The sequence below is a fragment of the Oncorhynchus masou genome, chromosome 28, assembly GCF_036934945.1.
Source record: "Oncorhynchus masou masou isolate Uvic2021 chromosome 28, UVic_Omas_1.1, whole genome shotgun sequence".
Classification (NCBI taxonomy): Eukaryota; Metazoa; Chordata; class Actinopteri; order Salmoniformes; family Salmonidae; genus Oncorhynchus; species Oncorhynchus masou.
The window spans coordinates 44,715,922-44,740,115 of NC_088239.1; the positions used below are offsets into that span (position 1 = coordinate 44,715,922).

A 24,194-nucleotide genomic window follows, 5' to 3' on the forward strand; every position below is an offset into this window, starting at 1 on the left:
AAGTATAATTACAAGTATTTCATAAGTGTCAAAGGCTTTTATTGACAATTACATGAAGTTGATGCAAAGAGTCAATATTTGCAGTGTTGACCCATCTTTTTCAAGACCTCTGCAATCTGCCCTGGCATGCTGTCAATTAACTTCTGGGCCACATCCTGACTGATGGCAGCCCATTCGTGCATAATCAATGCTTGGAGTTTGTCAGAATTTGTGGGTTTTTGTTTGTCCACCAGCCTCTTGAGGATTGAAGCCTCTTGAGGACCACAAGTTTTTCAATGGGATTAAGGTCTGGGGAGTTTCCTGGCCATGGACCCAAAGTGCCAATGTTTTGTTTCCCAAGCCACTTAGTTATCACGTTTGCCTTATTGCAAGGTACTCCATCATGCTGGAAAAGACATTGTTCATCACCAAACTGTTCCTGGATGGTTGGGAGAAGTTGCTCTCGGAGGATGTGATGGTACCATTCTTTATTCATGGCTGTGTTCTTAAGCAAAATTGTGAGTGAGCCCACTCCCTTGTCTGAGAAGCAACCCAACACATGAATGGTCTCAGGAAGCTTTACTGTTGGCATGACACAGGACTGATAGTATGACACAGGACTGATGGTAGCGCTCACCTTGTCTTCTCCAGACAAGCTTTTTTTCCGGATGCCCCAAACAATTGGAAAGGGGATTCATCAGAGAAAATGACTTTACCCCAGTCCTCAGCAGTCCAATCCCTGTACCTATTGCAGAATATCTGTCTGTCCCTGATGTTTTTCCTGGAGAGAAGTGGCTTCTTTGCTGCCCTTCTTGACACCAGGCCATCCTCCAAAAGTCGTCACCTCACTGTGGGTGCAGATGCACTCACACCTGCCTGCTGCCATTCCTGAGCAAGCTCTGTACTGCTGGTGCCCTGATCCCGCAACTGAATCAACTTTAGGAGACAGCCCTGGTGCTTGCTGGACTTTCTTGGGTGCCCTGAAGCCTTCTTCACAACAATTGAACCGCTCTCCTTGAAGCTCTTGATGATCCGATAAATGGATGATTTAGGTGCAATCTTACTGTCAGCAATATCCTTGCCTGTGAAGCCCTTTTGGTGCAACGCAATGATGACGGCACGTGTTTCCTTGCAGGTTGACAGAGGAAAAACAATGATTCCAAGCACCACCCTCCTTTTGAAGATTCCAGTCTGTTATTCGAACTCAATCAGCATGACAGCGTGATCTCCAGCCTTGTCCTTGTCAACCCTCACACCTGTGTTAACAAGAGAATCACTGACATGATGTCAGCTAGTCCTTTTGTGGCAGGGCTGAAATGCAGTGGAAATATTTGGGGGGGATTCAGCTCATTTGCATGGCAAAGAGGGACTTTTCAATTAATCTGATCACTCTTCATAACATATGCAAATTGCCATCATACAAACTGAGGCAGTAGACTTTGTAAAAATGAATATTTGTGTCATTCTCAAAACGTTTGGCCACGACTGTAGAACCTAAAAGGGTTATTGAGTTGTCCCCATAGAAGAACCCTTTGAAGAACCATTTTTGGTTCTAGGTAGAACCTTTTTTGTGTTACATGTAGATCCTTTTCCACAGAGAGATCTACATGGAACCAAAAGGGGTACTTTAGGAACTATTTTTTTCTAAGTGTACTGTATACTGTAACCATAGCTATTGAACTTCACTATAAACCATTTAGCACACCATTTAGGTATATCTTAGATAAGGAAAGTATATGAAAGTGAGTACATTTGAATATACAGCCTCATTTAGAGTGAGCCTTCTATAGAGTTTGAGGGGGAAGTTTGTCAGGGCTTGTTGCTGTAAACCGACTGGACCCCACTGCTCTAGTTAAGTATCAGCTGCTCAACTACCTAATCTCACGCCACCCTCTCCTTGAACAGCAAAGTAGCGTCATAAATTACTGTACTAGATTCCTCTGGCTTTATTTCCTTTCCTTGTGTTCGCTGAATTGTGGTCCCATGAATTTATTAAGCCTGTAAAAGGCCACATTCAGTTAGTCTACAAATTCCTTCTCGCCATACATTTAGTGGTTCTCTGCCCCTGACTGTCTCTTATCAGGTCACATCACAATGACCTCCCCTGTTGAAATGAAGCAGTTAATTTACAGTACGTTCAGTAAAAACACAAGGACCTTCGCTTCCAAACCCATGATTTACTCCTTATTGTTTCTGAGTTCCGACATACCGAGTAGAGGTGCTAGAAACGCCTTGATCTCTGAAATGCTACGCTCTTACAGAAATGGATACTTTTTAGCTAACTGGCTAAGCACATTCTTCTGTCAGTTCATAAATATACAACACAGTAACAACACAGGACAACTGCACAAGTCTTTGCCAGGGTGATACAACAAAAACACAACACTACACAGCACAGCACAGACCAGCTGGTACAGAGAGGGGATGTGAAGCAGAATAAGTGTGCATCGATCGCCATCGATCATAGAGTGGTTCAATTTAGTATGCAAACAAAGACAAGGTTGAAACCAGTGGACTGCTTTAGAACAGCTGCCAAGCCAAATGACTCATTCACTAAAGGAAACAACCGAACGAACTAATGGCAAAACTAGCGTCTCTACACTGCCTTGAGCCTAATTTCCGCTCATAACAAAGAACTCCTTCAAATTATTGTGCTGGAAAATGCTACAGCGGCACACTGGACAAGTTGTACCTTTGTTGATTTTCTTTACATGAACTCACATTTCATATGTGAAAAGACCTTAGATCCGAAACATTTGAATTCATCACACAAAGTACTTAAACCCGAATCCTAACATATTTAGACTGCTGATAGCACACTGCATGAGGAAGGTGCCGATAGGAAGTTTTGCACTGAGGAAACGTCTGATTTGCATTATTGCACTCTGAGCAAGATTATGAGTATTTTTATGGTTATTCGCAAAAAACTACCAGCATAATCAAGCAGGCGGGATTACTTCTAAATTTGTAAAGATTTGCAAGTACTGTATGCTATATTTGTTTGGGTTTGAAGGCATTTTGTCCAAATGGCTTAGCTGAAGAGCTTCTTTAACAATGTTCTATTGAAGAAGATTTTGAGGCACAAAACTACCAACAAATCCTGAGTAAATGTTTTCTGAATGAATATTCAATTTCATATGCAAATTGTTCCCAAGTTTACATTTATTAAACTTGTGTGAAATGTAAATGAGTAGAGATGAATGTAGGCATACCAAATGTAGATCAAAGACAACATTTGGATGTATACATATGCATTAGCTACGGTATGTTTTCTCAGAGATATCTCCAATGCAATTTTAGAGATATTTTCTGTCTTTGTTGTCCAACTCATTTTACAGAGCAAAGCCGTTTCTTATAGCAACCAGTTTTCCTTCCATTCCACCGAGTTTAAACAAAACTGCTCCAAACTCCTTGTTACAAAACCATTTAGCCTCAATTACTAACACTCCTAAAACTAAAGGTGTGTGTATATTGTCCACTATAACACTCCAACTTGACCACTCTTATGGCAGAAAGCCTTTTACTAATTCACATTCTACTCACATCTCTCTTTTTTTAGGACCCTTTTCAACATCTCTGTTCTATGGGATGGGGAGTTACCATGGGAAATGGACATCTGAAGGTGAAAAATCAACAACCTTGATGCCAAAACAAAGATAGGCAGCCCAGTAGGTATGTATTGTTACAGGACTCACTTATTTTAATTCCACCAGTAACTCTGACTGTTTGAGTAGGAAACTCCTCCATTAACGCTTGTATGAGTGTGCATTGCAATTATACACTGTGATACATTCACAGTGTGGCTTAAGGCATGAAAATAGATATCAATAAAGAGATTTGATACTGCTGTTTGTACAAATGAGCCTTGTTGTTCTCCCGAATCACCTTAGCATTTGTTGTAGTGATTAATTTATTACTAAATCAACTACAGGCAAACGATTAGGAACTCAATGTAAATATCAATATCAATGCAACAACACAATACCCAACAGGCTGAGACACAATATCTTAGAAATGTCCTGGATATTGTCGACACAGGAGGCTGGCATAGGTTTGGATTTAATCTTGTTGAAAAATAGAAAATTAAATGTGTATTGAGCTGTATATAAATATGTTATACATTCTACACATGAGTAGAGATATTTTCCCAAGCCAGCTACAATATCTTGCTGGAAAAAATCGAACCCTTTGGGCTTCCCAGTCTTAGATTAGAAATAGTGGTAGCATCCAAAATGGCACCCTCTACCCTAAGTAGTGCACTACATTTGACCAGGGCCAATAGGGATGCATCCAGTGACTTGTACTCACACCCACAAACATATAGTCTACACAGATTCCTCGAACTAACCTATATTGCACATACAGCCAATGAGGTGCTGCTAGTCACATGCAAGGTAATATGAAACAAGAAAAGGGAATATCCTCTACTTCCAAAGCTGATTTTATATCTCCCCAACATTCTTTCCCAGGTCATATAAAGGAAATCCTACATGGGGAAACAAGATTTACACAGGGTTGAATCAAGAGAGTGGAATTTTAAAAAATTTACGAGGCGTATTTATCCAAAGATGCAAGTACTAGTACCAAATAGATAGACAGAGCTGCATCATGAAAGAAGAGACACAAACATTAATCGTCAAGTGATTTCCCACACCATGGTAATAAAAGGAAAGTTCTGTCTTTGAATTGACAAACGCTGGTCAGTATAAAGGTGTTTTGGTATTGTGGAGGCACGTCACTCAAACACAGTGATGCGTTTCCAATGACAGAATTCAGTCTTTAGTAAGTACAGCAAATGGCTGGAAGCTCAGGTTCTCCCTGTCCGTCAGTCAGAATCCCATGTATTGTACAAAAGCCTTTTACCTGCCAGGACATCCGATACGGCAATTAAATAGCCCAGTGATTCCTGTATGTAAGTGTAGTCTGTCAGCGGTGCAATGGGGTGTGATGATTAGGGCTCGTGTGTGTGTTTGAAACCCATCCCTCCTAGGCAGCGGCCTTAATACAAAAGGTACATTATTCCGTGTCGTCTTTGTCTCAGTGAGCTATCAACATAACGTTTTATTGGCCTGTATTATAATTAGTTAGTCTATAAATACGTTATGAGTCTGTGTAACTCCTTTGTGTGTGATGAATTCAAATGTTATGGATGCAAGCCCTTTATGTCTTTTACCCTTTTAAAAAAAAAAATTTACCTTTATTTTACTAGGCAAGTCAGTTAAGAACAAATTCTTATTTTCAATGATGGGTTAACTGCCTGTTCAGGGGCAGAACGACAGATTTGTACCTTGTCAGCTTGGGGATTTGAACTTACAACCTTTTGGTTACTAGTCCAACACTCTAACCACTAGGCTACCCTGCCACCCCATTAACATGTGACCTGTGAAATCATGTGAAGGAAACCTGGGGGGAAAAATGGTTCAATGGGGGAAGCAACAGGCTTGACCTAAAGTGCAATACTACAAATTGTCTTCATCCCAACAATACAGTGTGATCTCTTTTATGTCTGTGGGTGTAAGGCATATACAGTTTGGAGGCTACTGTCTGTCTGTATGTGTCCATGGGGGTTGGCTCTAAGGCACATTCGCACAGCTATATTCCATACGTCGCCTTTCAGTATATCATCTCCAAAAGAATGTGCTGGAGGTCTTTCTCAGATGATGGATGAACTATGTGGCAGCAAAGCAGTGTCTTTACCATTATTACCATAGAAATGCTACATGATAGCATCTCTCCCACCAGTGGAATTGTTGTTTTTATGTTAGATGTAATATGACAGGGGTGGAGTTGTTGCTTTACAAAGAGATGGAATATATATTATAATCAAAGGCCGACATAAGTGCTATTGCTGTGTGTGTGTGTGTGTGTGTGTGTGTGTGTGTGTGTGTGTGTGTGTGTGTGTGTGTGTGTGTGTGTGTGTGTGTGTGTGTGTGTGTGTGTGTGTGTGTGTGTGTGTGTGTGTGTGTGTGTGTGTGTGTGTGTGTGTGTGTGTGTGTCTGTCTGTGTGCGCGTGCACGTGTGTGTGTGTGCGTGTGTCAAGTTTTGGTGCAGGTGGCCAAAAAACGCATTAAAAGATATTGTGGATGACCCAGCTAGGACATTGTTTTTTTGAGCTGGCTGCAGACAATGCATTATGTCACTGAACTATTGTCCATGTCCTACAAATTAACGGTAAAACTAAACAAAATAAATATAAATATTTACTTTGTTTGTCCTTACAGTTTTAGAGGTGTTCATGTTTCCTGGTTTAGTTGGAGAGTGAGGGGATTCGATTAAGCTATCCGATTAAGCCGCTGGGTTATATTGTGTACAATGCAGCAGGGTGCATCGTTCAGAAACATACAACACATTTTTTCCATAAAACACACTGAACAAAATATACACTCAACATGAGAAGTGTTTGTCTCATGTTCCATGAACTGAAATAAAAGATCCCACAAATGTTCCATGCACACAAAAAGCTAATTTCTCAAAAATGTGTTCACATCCCTGTTAGTGAGCATTTTAGAGAATTTGGCAGTATGTCCAACTGGCCTCACAACCGCAGACCACGTGTACCCATGCCAGCCAAGGATGTCAATGGTGTGAACGGACCTACCCATGGTGGCGGTGGGGTTACGGTATGGGCAGGCAAAAGCTAAGGACAACGAACACAATTGCATTTTATCGATGGCAATTTAAATGCACAGAGATACCGTGACGAGATCTTGAGGCCCATTGTCGTGCCATTCATCTGCCGCCAGCCATCACCTCATGTTTCAGCATGATCAGTGGTGTAAAGAACTTAAGTATAAATACTTTGAAGTACTACTTATGTTCTATTTTGGGGTATCTGTACAACCTTTACTTTAATGTACTTTTTACTCCATACATTTTCCCTGACACCCAAAAGTACTCGTTACATTTTGAATGGCTAGCAGGACAGGAAAATGGTCCAATTCATGCACTTATCAAGAGAACATCCCTGGTCATCCCTATTGCCTCTGATCTGGCGGACTCACTAAACACAAATGCTTCTTTTGGAAATTATGTCTGAGTGTTGGAGTGTGCCCCTGGTTATCCGTAAATAAATAAAAACTATAAAATGGTGCCATCTGGTTTGTTTAATTTAGGGAATTTGAAGTGATTTATACTTTTACTTTTACTTTCAATAGTTAAGTATATTTTAGCAATCACAGTTACTTTTGATACTTAATTATATTTAAATCCAAATACTTTTAGATTTTTACTGAAGTAGTATTTTACTGGGTGACTTTCACTTTTACTTGAATAATTTTCTATTTACGGTATCTTTACTTTTACTCAAGTATGACAATTTAATACTTTTTCCACCACTGAGGATGATAATGCATGGTCCCATGTCACAAAGATCTCTACACAGTTACTGGAAGCTGAACATATCCAGTTCTTCCATGGCCTGCTTACTCACCAGACATGTCACCCATTGAGCATGTTTGGAATGCTCTGGATCGACATGTAAGACACTGTGTTCCAGTTCCCGCCAATATCCAGCAACTTCGCACAACCATTGAAGAGGAGAGGGACAACATTCCACGGACCACAATCAACAGCCTGATCAACTCTATGCCAAGGAGATGTTTTGCCCTGCATGATACAAATGGTGATCACACCAGATACTGATCCACAAATACTGTTTTGTTTTTAAGGTGTCTCTGACCAACAGATGCATATCTGTATTTCTAGTCATATGAAATCCATAGATTACGACCTAAATATATGAACTGTAACTCGGTAAAATCTTTGAAATTGCTGCATGTTGCGTTTATATTTTATTTTGTGTATATGTTCGAATTTTCTAACTAATTGTCATTGGGAAGGCAGATAAAGGGGTTTTATGAAAAGCAATCACTTTTGCACGTGAAAACACAGAATCTGACGTTACTCCACGTGCTTAACCCAACGTCGCCTTCCGCCAGAACTGGGCACCCGGCTCACCCCCTGGAGGTAGCTTGAATGCATAATTTGTTTTAATGCCCGAGCTAAATAAGGCAATATCGGACCGCTAACACAGGACTAGTAAAGGCCCAATGCACTACTTTTTGTCATAATATTTGTATTTATTTATTTAGATTTCCTTTTTATTCCTACCAAGACAACATTGAATTTTCCTGAGTGGCCTAGTTACATTTTTGTCTTAAATCGGTTTGAAAAGAATCTATGGCAAGACTTGAAAATGGCTCAGGGGGGGTGAATGCTTATCGAACAAAGATAGATTAGTGTGTTATTTATTTTTTATTTTTCCTGAGTATTTTGTGTGTGTCGTTGACAACAAAAAAACACAATTAAATCTATGTTAATCCCACTTTGTAACACACCAAAATTTGGAAAAAAGGTAAAGGGGTGTGAATACTTTCTGAGGGAAATGTATACAAAAACCGTCCTCCATGCCTCCTCACAGCCACCGCCCACCTCTCATTAAAATAACAACTCATGCAGTAGTTCAGGCTAAATGTTGGGCTAAATGATGTCACCATACCTGTAACTGAGACGCAGCGCCAGAAGTTAGTTAAATAGAAGACAAAATTCAGCCTAGGAATTTTTGGTCTTAAAGGCATTGCTTAGTGGACACTTTAAAAGCTGCTGACTTAACGCCAACAGAGGCTGGGGCTGTAGAGGTGTGTCTCAGCCTGCTCTCCCACTCTCTCTGAACACTCCACAAGGAATGCATTCAACTGTTCCTCCTCGAGTCGGACTCGGCAGCAGTTGGATGGCGTGAGCAGCAGAGCACTGCACAGGACAGAGCAGACGCACAGGCAGCACACAGAGGCGCGCGATTAATTGACGAATCTAGAGGACAGGACAGGGCTCTGTCCTCCAGCATCCTTTCGTTTCGAACATGGATTTGGAGACCAGAAGACACACTGAAATGCTTTTACAGCTAGCAGTCATTTTCTACTGTTCATATGGGGCAATTGGAAAAGGTGAGCACCGTGTGTTTTCTCCACACACGCACACACCGCTGCCGACCTGCTGCTTGAGTGCATGGAGAGGGATGGAGTGGAATTTGCAGTATTGACATTTTAAAGACAATACGTTTTTTTTTCTCAGCTTTGTGTAGCCTACTTTGCTTGTATGTAGTCCGTGTGATTTAATATAGTGGCTTATGTTTTACTTTCATTATGTCTACCTTGACGAGGGATATTCGCCAAGACTACTTTTTTGACAGATTGCCACTGTCAGCAGTAACATTATTGCTATTTATTCGTTTGGACACCCACAATCCTCTGTAGTTAATATGTTAAACCTCTTTTGCTGAGTGCTTAAATATGTTTTCCAGAATCCTTTATTGCCCACCCTGTCATTGATTAAATTGAGCTTTCCCCTTAGCCATGTGTGTAGGATACCGGCGGTTGATGATGATGCTGCTTTCACTTGACAGAAATGCGCAGCAAGCACATCCCGTGTGTCAAAGCGAAACATGTTACTGGACTATCCGAGTTTGCAGTGCAGGGCAGAGCAGTGTACTACAATGTAGCAGCTGTTGTTATTATTATATCCCTGTGGTTAAGTGGAATGGTTATGGTATCAGTGCTTTACTCCCGCAAATTGTACTTGCTACAACAAAAACGCCAGTGTAAACAACGGGTAGGCTACATTTAGACAGTTCAAGATATAGCATTCGATAAATACTAATTTCACAAACATGGCAAATGCACATAATAGCGTATAGTTTGAGTTAACCAACATTCAGATGGGAAATTGATGTATTATTTTCGTCCACCTTATAGGCTGTATTTTCCACATACTGCGTAAAATGCACTGAAGAAGGTATTTTGAACGGGTTTCCACGGAACGATGTGTGTGTGAATAAGAACGAGCTGGTCTAGTAAGCTGGTGCGTAAACGAACCCTCTCTTTACATCAGTGCCGCGCACAGCACAATGTGATTCCTGCTGATTCCCTTCAAAGGTGGATGACTTCACTGAACCAGTGTTTTGGTTTTACGGGCATGATCCACGAAATGTGTGTGCGTGTCTCTCTCTCTCTCTCTGTATGTTTTTGTGTGTGTATACGAGATTAAGTGAGGGAGAAATGTTCATTGCATCAATCGTAATGCATTACAGGATGTAGGCAACTACAGATGTCAAGAAAACAGAATTTCAGAGGCAATGGAAGATACAAAAACATTTGTGTGTGTGTGTGTGTGCGAGCATGTGCGTATGTGTGTTTGTGTCTGTGTCTGTGTGTTTATGTGCACACACGTGTGTATGAGAGAGAGAGAGAGGTTTGGTGGTTGGAACTGTAATGAGATGCATCTGTATTGTAATTGGAGCAGATGGTTGTAAACTTTGCAAGCCCCTGGCCCTCCACTTCACTGCCTGCACTGCTCTGCTACTCAGTGCCCTCATGTCCCAATGGCACCCTATTCCCTAAATAGTGCGCTACTTTTTACTAGGGCTCATAGAACTCTGGTCAAAATTTGTGTAGTATGTAGGAAATAGGTTGTTGTTGGGGACACAGAGTCTGCTGCTGTTTCACAGACACTGCCTGATTCCCCCCCCCCACACACACACACACACAAATAGACACACACACACACACACAGGCCTATTATAAGGGGTCAAACATAAATTACAAAAATATTAGTGACATTCTAATTTAACGGAAATACACTTTATAGTGATATGCAACTTTGTTCTGCCTGACAAGTGCATATGTTGATGCTAATTGCTCAACTTTGTCCTCATTTTGCCTCATGCTTTGCTTACAGTTGAAGTCGGACGTTTTCCTACAGTGAGGTTGGAGTCATTAAAACTTGTTTTTGAACCACTCCACAAATTTCTTGTTAACAAACTATAGTTTGGGCAAGTCGGTTAGGACATCTACTTTGTGCATGACACAAGTAATTTTTCCAACAATTGTTTACAGATAAATTATTTAACTTATAATTCACTGTATCACAAATCCAGTGGGTCAGAAGTTTACATACACTAGGTTGACTGTGCCTTTAAACAGCTTGGAAAATTCCAGAAAATTATGTCATGTCTTTAGAAGCTTCTGATAGGCTAATTGACATAATTATTGTCAATTGGAGGTATACCTGTGGATATATTTCAAGGCCTACCTTCCAACTCAGTGCCTCTTTGCTTGACATCATGGGAAACTCAAAAGAAATAAGCCAAAACCTCAGAAAGAAAATTGTAGACCTCCACAAATCTGGTTCATCCTTAGGAGCAATTTCCAAACGCCTGAAGGTACCACATTCTTCTGTACAAGCAATAGTATGCAAGTATAAACACCATGGGACCACGCAGCCATCATACCGCTCAGGAAGGAGACACGTTCTGTCTCCAAGAGATAAATGTACTTTGGTGCGAAAAGTGCAAATCAATCCCAGAACAACAGCAGAGGACCTTGTGAAGATGCTGGAGGAAACCGGCACAAAAGTATCTATAGCCACAGTAAAACGAGTCCTATATCTACATAACCTGAAAGGCCGTTCAGCAAGGAAGAAACCACTGCTCCAACACTGCCATAAAAAGCCAGACTACGGTTTGCAACTGCACATGGAAACAAAGATCGTACATTTTGGAGAAATGTCCTCTGGTCTGATGAAACAAAAATAGAACTGTTTGGCCACAGTGACCCTCGTTGTGTTTGGAGGAAAAATTGGGAGGCCTGCAAGCCGAAGAACCTCATCCCAACCTCGAAGCAGGTGGGTGCAGCATCATGTTGTGAGGGTGCTTTGCTGCAGGAGGGATTGGTGCAATTCACAAAATAGATGGCGACATGAGGAAGGAAAATTTGGTGGATATATTGAAGCAACATCTCAAGTCATGAGTTAGGAAGTTAAAGCTTGGTCGCAAATGGGTCTTACAAATGGACAATGACCCCAAGCATACTTCCAAAGTTGTGGCAAAATGGCTTAAGGACAACAAAATCAAGGTATTGGAGTGGCCATCACAAAGCCCTGACCTCAATCCAGTAGAAAACCTGTGGGCAGAACTGAAAAAACATGTGCGAGCAAGGAGACCTAGAAACCTGACTCAGTCACACCAGCTCTGTCAGGAGGAATGGGCCAAAATTCACCCAATTTATTGTGGGAAGCTTGTGGAGGGCTACCTGTAACGTTTGACCCAAGTAAAAGGCAATTTTTAAAGGCAATGCTACCAAATACTAATTGAGTGTATGTACATTTTTGACCCACTGGGAATGTGATGAAATAAATAAAAGCTGAAATACAGTGGGGCAAACAAGTATTTAGTCAACCACCAATTGCGCAAGCTCTCCCACTTAAAAATATGAGAGAGGCCTGTAATTTTCATCATAGGTACACTTCAACTATGACAGACAAAATTAGAAAAAAAATCCAGAAAATCACATTGTAGGATTTTTAATGAATTTATTAGCAAATTATGGTGGAAAATAAGTATTTGGTCAATAACAAAAGTTTATCTCAATACTTTGTTATATACACTTTGTTGGCAATGACAGAGGTCAAATGTTTTCTGTAAGTCGTCACAAGGTTTTCACACACTGTTGCTGGTATTTTGGCTCATTCCTCCATGCAGATCTCCTCTAGAGCAGTGATGTTTTGGGGCTGTTGCTGGGCAACACGGACTTTTAACTCTCTCCAAAATTGTCTATGGGGTTGAGATCTGGAGACTGGCTCGGCCACTCCAGGACCTTGAAATGCTTCTTACGAAGCCACTCCTTCGTTGTCCGGGCGGTATGTTTGGGATCATTGTCATGCTGGAAGACCCAGCCACGTTTCATCTTCAATGCCCTTGCTGATGGAAGGAGGTTTTCACTCAAAATCTCACGATACATGGCCCCATTCATTCTTTCTTTCCTTTACATGGATCAGTCGTCCTGGTCCCTTTGCAGAAAAACAGCCCCAAAGCATGATGTTTCCACCCCCATGCTTCACAGTAGGTATGGTGTTCTTTGGATGCAACTCAGCATTCTTTGTCCTCCAAACACGACGAGTTGAGTTTTTACCAAAAAGTTCTATTTTGGTTTCATCTGACCATATGACATTCTCCCAATCTTCTTCTGGATCATCCAAATGCCCTCTAGAAAACTTCAGACGTGCCTGTACATGTACTGGCACTGCGGGATTTGAGTCCCTGGCGGCGTAGTGTGTTACTGATGGTAGGCTTTGTTACTTTGGTCCCAGCTCTCTGCAGGTCATTCACTAGGTCCCCCCGTGTGGTTCTGGGATTTTTGCTCACCGTTCTTGTGATCATTTTGACTCCACGGGGTGAGATCTTGCGTGGAGCCCCAGATCGAGGGAGGTTATCAGTGGTCTTGTATGTCTTCCATTTCCTAATAATTGCTCCCACAGTTGATTTCTTCAAACCAAGCTGCTTACCTATTGCAGATTCAGTCTTCCCAGCCTGGTGCAGGTCTACAATTTTGTTTCTGGTGTCCTTTGACAGCTCTTTGGTCTTGACCACAGTGGAGTTTGGAGTGTGACTGTTTGAGGTTGTGGACAGGCGTCTTTTATACTGATAACAAGTTCAAACAGGTGCCATTAATACAGGTAACGAGTGGAGGACAGAGGAGCCTCTTAAAGAAGAAGTTACAGGTCTGTGAGAGCCAGAAATCTTGCTTGTTTGTTATTGACCAAATACTTATTTTCCACCATAATTTGCAAATAAATTCATAAAAAATCCTACAATTATCAATGGAAACCAAATCTATCAACCCATGGAGGTCTGGATTTGGAGTCACGCTCAAAATTAAAGTGGAAAACCACACTACAGGCTGATACAACTTTGATGTAATGTCCTTAAAACAAGTCAAAATGAGGCTCAGTAGTGTGTGTGGCCTCCACGTGCCTGTATGAACTCCCTACAACGCCTGGGCATGCTCCTGATGAGGTGGCGGATGATCTCCTGAGGGATCTCCTCCCAGACCTGGACTAAAGCATCCGCCAACTCCTGGACAGTCTGTGGTGCAACGTGGTGTTGTTGGATGGAGCGAGACATGATGTCCCAAATGTGCTCAATTGGATTCAGGTCTGGGGAACGGGCGGGCCAGTCCATAGCATCAATGCCTTCCTCTTGCAGGAACTGTTGACACACTCCAGCCACATGAGGTCTAGCATTGTCTTGCATTAGGAGGAACCCAGGGCCAACCGCACCAGTATATGGTCTCACAAGGGGTCTGAGGATCTCATCTCGGTACCTAATGGCAGTCAGTCTACCTCTGGCGAGCACATGGAGAGCTGTGCGGCCCCCCAAAGAAATGCCACCCCACACCATGACTGACCCACCGCCAAACCGGTCATGCTGGAGGATGTTGCAGGCAGCAGAACGTTCTCCACAGCGTCTCCAGACTCTGTAACATGTGCTCAGTGTGAACCTGCTTTCATCTGTGAAGAGCACAGGGTGCCAGTGGCGAATTTGCCAATCTTGGTGTTCTCTGGCAAATGCCAAACGTCCTGCACGGTGTTGGGCTGTAAGCACAACCCCCACCTGTGGACGTCGGGCCCTCATACCACCCTCATGGAGTCTGTTTCTGTCCGTTTGAGCAGACACATGCACATTTGTGGCCTGCTGGAGGTAATTTTGCAGGGCTCTGGCAGTGCCCCTTCTGCTCCTCCATGCACAAAGGCGAAGGTAGCGGTCCTGCTGCTGGGTTGTTGCCCTCCTACGGCCTCCTCCACGTCTCCTGATGTACTGGCCTGTCTCCTGGTAGCGCCTCCATCCTCTGGACACTATGCTGATAGACACAGCAAACCTTCTTGCCACAGCTCGCATTGATGTGCCATCCTGGATGAGCTGCACTACCTGAGCCACTTGTGTGGGTTGTAGACTCCGTCTCATGCTACCACTAGAGTGAAAGCACCGCCAGCATTCAAAAGTGACCAAAACATCAGCCAGGAAGCATAGGAACTGAGAAGTGGTCTGTGGTCACCACCTGCAGAACCACTCCTTTATTGGGGGTGTCTTGCTAATTGCCTATAATTTCCACCTGTTGTCTATTTCATTTGCACAACAGCATATGACATGTATTGTCATTCAGTGTTGCTTCCTAAGTGGACAGTTTGATTTCACAGAAATGTGATTGACTTGGAGTTACATTGTGTTGTTTAAGTGTTCCCTTTATTTTTTTGAGCAGTGTTTTTGGCAAAGGTGTATGTAAACTTCCGACTTCAACTGTATCTTGTTAGCTGTATTCTAAATGTATCACCTGGCTGCTATCACCAGTCCATGGCCATCTGCAGATGGAGAAGATGTTTGCGTCACAAGGGTACCCTGTATTGCACTGCCTTTGACCAAGGCCCATTGCGTTCTGGTCAAAAGTATTGCACTATGTAGGGAATAGAGTGCCATTTGGGACATAGCCCAGGACTTTGATGTTTGATGCGTCTTGACAGGATGTATCATCAAACAACTTGCTGGCTCATCATACACTGCCTGCATATGGCTGAGTAGTCCGTTCAGTAGTCTGTAGTTTTCATGAGAGGGCCGGCCCTCCACTGTGAATTTAAGGCCCTGTGTGGCTCAGTTGGGAAGAGTGGGTTGCTAGCAATGCAAATGTTTTGGATTAAATTCTCGTAGCGATCACATACACATATTGCATGAGTAGCTGTTCATTTCATCAGAGGGTCTGTATACTGTACTGCCTGTTGTGTAAGGATGCATATCCCTAATATATTCTGAGGTTATTTCATGAGAGCATCTGCCCTCGCCCTCCACTGTCAGGTTAAGGTCTACTATATGCGGTTTGTGAGGTTGTCCATATTATACTGTATGCTGTAGAAGATGCGTATCTCTAAAATATTCGGAGGCTATTTCATGAGAGCATCTGCACTCGACCTCCACTATCAGGTGAAGGTCTCCCTGGCTGGTTATGCTGTTTATAGGGAAGATGGGGGGGGGTACTGCACAGTGTACTGTGTATTGTATAAGGACTAGAGTATCCCTAAATTATTTCTGAGGCTACCCTCTTATCTATGAGAGCATCAGGCTTAATCAGAGCTCTGAGTATTTTGATAGAAACCCCAAGACGAGAGAGAACACTACAGAAGCAGGGCTGTAGCCCCTGTAGCCAGGGGTAGAACCTCAGTAGTTCTCAGCTGGGGACCCACAGTTGACTGTTTATAATTCACTCGTTCGAGTGACCCATTTTCACCCGGATTTTTTTTTAATGCATCTACCCAGCGTCCTTTACAATTAAGAGCCCAAAACACAGCTATGTGAATCACTTCTATTCCATATGGGATGAATAATTAATGAAGTTGATGCACAACTCAAGTTTGTTTTTTATATGACCCAATATATAATACGGTAAACATAAGACAAGGTTATATAATCACAATAATGAGTTGAGAAGGTGGACTTCTCTGCATTGCCCTGGTGATAAACCATGCAAAGAGCCTCTCGTAGAAGCATTGCTCTGTTAGCAGTGGTGGTACAGTACATTAGTTTACCATCTGTGTGTGCATGTGTGAGAGACAGAGAGACAGAAAGAGAGAGCTGGGGAGAGAGAGATGGAGAGAAAGAAAGACAGGGTGGGAGGGAGGGACAGAAAAGGAGGTGGGGAGAGAGAGAGAGAGCGAGGACAATATCTCCTAATCTCTTTAACAGCTCACAGTAAACAGACAGAAAGTGATTGAGAGTTGATAATCCTGCATCTCTCAACTCTCGTTAACACAAAATTCATATGAGCACCATCATTTTTTCATGGACAGATATAAAGGCTCCGTCCATCGATACAGAGTCCGTCCGTCCCCCCTTCCCCTCCGTGGATCTGGAGTCAGTGGAGCACTCCTCCTAATCATGGCCTAATGGCAGATTACACCATCTCACTTGCCAGACTCATGTCGCTCCAGGGTCTTTATTAAGCTTCATAACTGTGATGTCGGTAGGCTTTTTCGTCAGACTATACAGGCAACATAATGAATTACAGTGGACCAGCGAGGGCAGGAGCATACCATTCGCGGAGATGCCCACTTTGGCTGTGAGTCAGCTGAATGTTTCCCCAAGGTGTTTAGGAACAAGCAGAGAGTTTGGCTTGTGATTGAGGCTGCAGGGAACTTTTTATTCCTCTAATTTAGACTGTTAGCATCCCAAATGCTACCCTATTCCCTATATTGCATTACTTTTTACCAGGGCCCATAGGTACTCTAGTCAAAAGTAGTGCACTATGTAGGGAATAGGGTGCCATTTGCGTCACAGCCTTAGACTTCAGGCAATGACACCATCCTCATCCACTCTACCTCAACTATTTCCCACAGACAGGGGTTATTAATCAATTAAATAAATATGCCAGGACTGGAAATTATGTATATTTGGCCAGTAAACCGACCAACCGGGTGCTTCATAGCTTCAAATGCAGCACACAGCTCCCTGCCTCATCGGAATTTATTCACTTTTCAATGAGCTGGTTGTTTGTATTGTGAAGAACATAAAGCAGTGAATAAAAGCAATTTGGTGCAAATGTCTGTGTGACGTACGTATTTCCCTGAAAAGCCCATTGTCCATTATGATTCATGAGAGAGGTGGCATCTTATAGAGGCTGAATGACAGAAGGGGGAAGTGGATAGCGAGCAGAGAATAAATGGGCCTCATATTTCTTCTTTACTGTAATTTATGAAAATGTGTGTTGGAGAAGTCGAGGCATGAATTGGATCTTATGAAGTCAAGGTTGCACAATGGTAGCGGCGGGTAGCGCTGGTCGTTTTTACTGTGTGAACTTGAGGCTGGCTCTGGCAGTCATGAATCCAGGTTATTAACGGCGAGAGCAGTGTTTAAGCAAGGAAATTGACATAAAACGGAAGTCCATCTATCTTTGACTCTGACCCATGCAATTCTGTATTAGCTCAAGGCATCATTCTTCAAAAAACTGGAACCCTCAAAATGAACACATTCATCACAGAGCCCTCGTCATTGTAGATGAGTTGGTACTGGACCAAATATCTGTCATGGTGGCACTGTTAGCACATGGTGTGTCCAACTGTGCTCTCAGCTTATGTTAGCTTCAGTTCTACTTTGCAGTCATAACTACAATATTCAACCTTGCTTCTACAGATTAGGCTGGATTTGTTTCACATTCATACAGTCATCATTCAACACCTGATTTGCTTAGGCTTATTTTACATTTTCACTCATGTATGTTACAGCTGTGACATTTGACAGGGTATGCTTTCTAAATGGCACCCTATTCCCTATTTAGTGCACTATTTCTTTTAACTGGGCCCATGGGAATAGGGTGCTATTTGGGATTGGGACACTGAGACAGGGATAAAGCACGGGTGTACTACCTCCCATTTAGCCATTTGCTATCATTCACCTACCGTTCACCCAGCAGCTATCAGTACTACACTCCTGTATTTGCAGTTGAGCTAGGTGATGTCATTTGTGAAAGCGAACCACTGTAACTATAATGAACCTGTGGCCACAATTTTTCTTGCAATCATCTTGTGTTCAACAACAACAGGGCTATTGTTACATAGCTGATATTGTTCTTGTTGCCTGCTGTTGTTTGCAATAATTAAAGCATTGACCTTAAATGTCATGTCTAAGTCACCTGGCAGAAAGACATAGAATCATCAAAGTAATGATCAGATTGACAGATAAGTTCCTGATACAGTATCTGTTCTGTCATTTCTAATCATTATTGTAGATAATTCCCACTGGCAATGGTGCTGTTCCACTGTTATCACATCTCACACCTTACTCCACATATTCCCTGACATTGGCAGAGAGACTGAGGGATCATAAATTGTGTCCCCAAACTCCCAGTGACCTCTGTGACCTGGCCACTGATAGGTTGCTAGGGTCAGGTGGTTGCTGGGAGCCGGACAACCGACAGTACTCTGACCTGCTCAGGTCACACAGCCTCCTCAGTTTCTCTTCAAGTGGATATGTGTGATGGAGTGTGTGGACAGAAGTGAGTTGGTGTAACTATTGTAACTTGTGTGTCTATTGTTTACTGTTGTAACTATTATTAGTTGGTCATAGTAGGTGTGCTTTGTGTTATACAGTCCTTGCTTATGCAATAGTTTTATACACTCCTTCATTTGTCAATACCATTATTGTGCTATCATATTGTGTACAGACTATTCATTGCATTCATGTCTGTTTACACAGAACCACATCCATTCTCATATGTCCTCGGGAAATAAAGTTCCTTAATGTGTGTAACTCTGCAAAGTCGCCTTATTCCTCTGACCGGGAAACTTGTCAGTGAGTCACAGAGCAGACCAACTGGAGAGCCGCTCTCTTTCAATTATTTACTTTAGTTATTCGTATTAAAGGCTACAGTCAGGAAGGAGCCTTATGTAGGAGAACAGAGTTTGACGTCCGAGGAGGTGTCATGGAAAGCCAATTTTGCAGCTCTAGGAGGACAATGGAAGATAATAGAAATGCTTCTTTAATGTTAAAAGCATTGGTTTTAACATAAAATAAGCATTTTATGAAGTTCCACTGTTGGAAGAGTTGTTGAATTTCATAATATAATATATGCCATTTAGCAGGTGCTTTGATCCAAAGCAAAGTGGCTTAAAGGCGCTGCATAGTCAATCCGTCGTCTGCATTGATCATGCAGCATTTGCGGTGATACGGCCTCTGCAGAAGTCAGGTCAGAAGTTGAGCAGAGCTGTTGTGGTGTTTGTGTTTATGCAGGACCTCCCATGTCAATGCGGAGCTTTACGGAGCCCTCCACATTGTTACAACATTTGTGAGGCGCACGGCGATGCGGTACAGAGCTCCATTTGTCTTCTGTTGCACACAACCCTTATGGCGCCTCCGACCATGTTTTCAGATCAAACAGTCATGCGTGCAAACATTTTACGCTCAGGTGGTCTCAGGAATCAAACCTACTATCCTTGTGTTTGAAGTTGATAAAAATTTGTTTTTGGTAAAAACCAACACGCTTCGGGGTCCAAAGTAGCAGCACTGTTCCTTTCCCATTGAGCATTTGTAGTGGAAAGGGCAGAGAAGAAGGAGAATCGGCAGAATGTGAATTACAGGGAGGCGGGGGGGGGGGGGGGGGGGCTAACCCCCCTACTGATAGAGAGATGAGCTTCCCTAAATGTAACAAAATTCTAACTTAGGGGGTGATCTCTAAATAATGTTATTATTTGCCCTGTTTGTTAAAAATACATATGAAAATAAAAGCTTTTTCCAAACTAAACAAAAACCACCCACCTCTGTGTCATGTGTCTGCACTTGTCATCTCCGGACAGTCCCATATTTCAGCTCCTTTTCAGGTGTCCGGACTTTTCTTTCTACAAAAAAGGTCCCTTTGTCAGCAAGAAGCATCAATTAATTCAGGCTACCAGAGGGCAGACCCAATGACAACTGCCAAATGTCATTACACTTTTTGATGTTTTGTAACCGATTTCTCTTTCCATTCATCAAATGGTGTGAGTGCAAAGTGCACTGTCTGGATGCTGGAATTATTTTGGAGTGTACCAACAGACTAATTCAAACAAAAAAAAGTGATTTGTTTGACAATAAGATGAAAATGTCATGACTGACAGTGTTCATACCTGATTAAAAGGTAATGCTTTTTTTTACCGGTTAATTGCATGTCTTTACTATACGGCCATCACTATAAATATAGTTAATTTGTACTCTGAGAACCGGTCAGCGCATCTGGCCTTGCCTGGTGGTCACCCTCCGGCTCCCAGCCCTTCACTAACACATTCTGAGCTCGTACCCCCATTTCACTCCCCAGTGGTTCCCTCGGGAAGCCCAGGCAGAAAGGCTGACCCAGTGCCAAATCTAGGTCAGAACTTTAAAAAAGGAACCCTCTTCTTCCAGCTCTGTTCTCTTCTCTTCTCTTGAGTGCTCTACAAGCTCCTGTTGCCAAAAAGGTCAGGGGACTTCCAGATACATGGGGCCCTGGCTACCAACAGTTGGTTAGGCCTGTCAATTCTGCTCATTGCCTGAAACTGTTCAGCATGTTTTCTCTGTCTACACTGATACCTTTACTGTCTTTGTGGGACCGTCTGGGTGAGAGGTTGGTAATGTGGTTTAGTAGAATGAGGTTGGCTCATTAAAGAGAGAGTCAAATATCCTCTCCCTCCCCTACTCTCATCTGCTCAATTCTGAGCATTCTATAAACCGTACCTGAACACACCAAGCCCAGGTGTACCACTGCTCCGTGTAGAGGGCAGGCACCTAAATCTTTTATGAGTTACCTCAGGCTCCCCAAAAGACTTCATTTGTAAACATCACTGGGAGGTGAGTTAGTCTGACCTTCTGATGAGATTTCCGATCAGCATCATCATAGGCTCAAAGCTAAGCAGTGATCACGGCTACAGATAGAAGCAGGGTTGTGGTTCAACAAAGACTCTGTGAACCGGTACCTTCTCGATCCCCTGAATACAAAATAACCGAAGGTAAGGAGAAGAGGGCGTACAGTACTCAGAGAGAACTATCGCCCATTGACTGACAGTCAGCCACATTCTGTGCACCCGTGAATTCATATGTGTGTGTATTTGAGTGTAGTCTAGAATTGCCCCATATAACCAAGTGATGGATCTAGAATTGGTTTCAGATTAATTAATTGAATACAGGGCATTACTCCCTGTATTCACTCCCAGGGTCCCCCAAACCCCTTCAACACATGCATTCTCCATTCCTCATTTGCTCTGTGCTAGTATATCAGTACAGTACAGTGGAGTGGAATAGCACATCCAGGGGACCTTCTGTTTTAATGAAAGGCTTGTTCTGGATTGGCAAATAAATAATAATAATTACCTGAAGCGTATGGGCCTAATTACTCACTCCATTTTACTGTCCCAAGTGGCTCCTTCTTAGCAGTAGAATAATATAGTACCTATAGTGCACTACTTTGACAGGGTCCCACATGTAGTGATCTATATAGGGAACAGGGTGCTATTTGGGACACATCTAACTGTTTAATGGAGTGCAGGCTGCCACTGACTATCAAAGTGTCACGCCCTGACCTTAGAGAGCCGTTTTATTTCTCTATTGGGTTAGGTCAGGGTGTGATGTGGGGTGGGCATTCTATGTTTTGTTTTCTGTTTCTTTATTTCTTCTGGAAGTGTAGCTGTGTCTGTTTAAGGACTGGGCAATATGTTGTTTATACTGTATACCAGGGTATTTAGAAATATAGTAGGATTTTACGGTATGCTTTTAAATACCGTTTAATATTATAGTTAGTTATAAGCAGTGGTTTAGCACGTGCAAGGTGGGGGTGCCTCCAACCATTAAAACACACACACATATATATACACACATATATATATATATATATACAGTGCCTTGCGAAAGTATTCGGCCCCCTTGAACTTTGCGACCTTTTGCCACATTTCAGGCTTCAAACATAAAAGATATAAAACTGTATTTTTTTGTGAAGAATCAACAACAAGTGGGACACAATCATGAAGTGGAACGACATTTATTGGATATTTCAAACTTTTTTAACAAATCAAAAACTGAAAAATTGGGCATGCAAAATTATTCAGCCCCTTTACTTTCAGTGCAACAAACTCTTTCCAGAAGTTCAGTGAGGATCTCTGAATGATCCAATGTTGACCTAAATGACTAATGATGATAAATACATTTACATTACATTTAAGTCATTTGGCAGACGCTCTTATCCAGAGCGACTTACAAATTGGTGAATTCACCTTATGACATCCAGTGGAACAGCCACTTTACAATAGTGCATCTAAATCATTTAAGGGGGGGGGTGAGAAGGAATACTTTATCCTATCCTAGGTATTCCTTAAAGAGGTGGGGTTTCAGGTGTCTCCGGAAGGTGGTGATTGACTCCGCTGTCCTGGCGTCGTGAGGGAGTTTGTTCCATCATTGGGGGGCCAGAGCAGCGAACAGTTTTGACTGGGCTGAGCGGGAACTGTACTTCCTCAGTGGTAGGGAGGCGAGCAGGCCAGAGGTGGATGAACGCAGTGCCCTTGTTTGGGTGTAGGGCCTGATCAGAGCCTGGAGGTACTGCGGTGCCGTTCCCCTCACAGCTCCGTAGGCAAGCACCATGGTCTTGTAGCGGATGCGAGCTTCAACTGGAAGCCAGTGGAGAGAGCGGAGGAGCGGGGTGACGTGAGAGAACTTGGGAAGGTTGAACACCAGACGGGCTGCGGCGTTCTGGATGAGTTGTAGGGGTTTAATGGCACAGGCAGGGAGCCCAGCCAACAGCGAGTTGCAGTAATCCAGACGGGAGATGACAAGTGCCTGGATTAGGACCTGCGCCGCTTCCTGTGTGAGGCAGGGTCATACTCTGCGGATGTTGTAGAGCATGAACCTACAGGAACGGGCCACCGCCTTGATGTTAGTTGAGAACGACAGGGTGTTGTCCAGGATCACGCCAAGGTTCTTAGCGCTCTGGGAGGAGGACACAATGGAGTTGTCAACCGTGATGGCGAGATCATGGAACGGGCAGTCCTTCCCCGGGAGGAAGAGCAGCTCCGTCTTGCCGAGGTTCAGCTTGAGGTGGTGATCCGTCATCCACACTGATATGTCTGCCAGACATGCAGAGATGCGATTCGCCACCTGGTCATCAGAAGGGGGAAAGGAGAAGATTAATTGTGTGTCGTCTGCATAGCAATGATAGGAGAGACCATGTGAGGTTATGACAGAGCCAAGTGACTTGGTGTATAGCGAGAATAGGAGAGGGCCTAGAACAGAGCCCTGGGGGACACCAGTGGTGAGAGCGCGTGGCGAGGAGACAGATTCTCGCCACGCCACCTGGTAGGAGTGACCTGTCAGGTAGGACTCAATCCAAGCGTGGGCCGCGCCGGAGATGCCCAACTCGGAGAGGGTGGAGAGGAGGATCTGATGGTTCACAGTATCGAAGGCAGCCGATAGGTCTAGAAGGATGAGAGCAGAGGAGAGAGAGTTAGCTTTAGCAGTGCGGAGCGCCTCCGTGATACAGAGAAGAGCAGTCTCAGTTGAATGACTAGTCTTGAAACCTGACTGATTTGGATCAAGAAGGTCATTCTGAGAGAGATAGCGGGAGAGCTGGCCAAGGACGGCACGTTCAAGAGATTTGGAGAGAAAAGAAAGAAGGGATACTGGTCTGTAGTTGTTGACATCGGAGGGATCGAGTGTAGGTTTTTTCAGAAGGGGTGCAACTCTCGCTCTCTTGAAGACGGAAGGGACGTAGCCAGCGGTCAGGGATGAGTTGATGAGCGAGGTGAGGTAAGGGAGAAGGTCTCCGGAAATGGTCTGGAGAAGAGAGGAGGGGATAGGGTCAAGCGGGCAGGTTGTTGGGCGGCCGGCCGTCACAAGAAGCGAGATTTCATCTGGA

General features: G+C 43.2%; 1 protein-coding gene across 2 annotated transcripts in view; it reads left to right on the plus strand.

Annotated features, from left to right (window-relative positions):
* Positions 1 to 8,718: 8,718 nt before the first annotated feature.
* LOC135517650 (contactin-associated protein-like 4) overlaps positions 8,719 to 24,194 on the plus strand; it is a 189,166-nt gene continuing 173,690 nt past the window's right edge. For both annotated transcript variants that reach the window (XM_064942150.1, XM_064942151.1), the window contains exon 1: positions 8,719 to 8,921. In XM_064942150.1, coding sequence (XP_064798222.1) covers positions 8,837 to 8,921 — 85 coding nt within the window. In that variant the 5' untranslated portion in view covers positions 8,719 to 8,836. The remainder of the gene's footprint in view (positions 8,922 to 24,194) is intronic.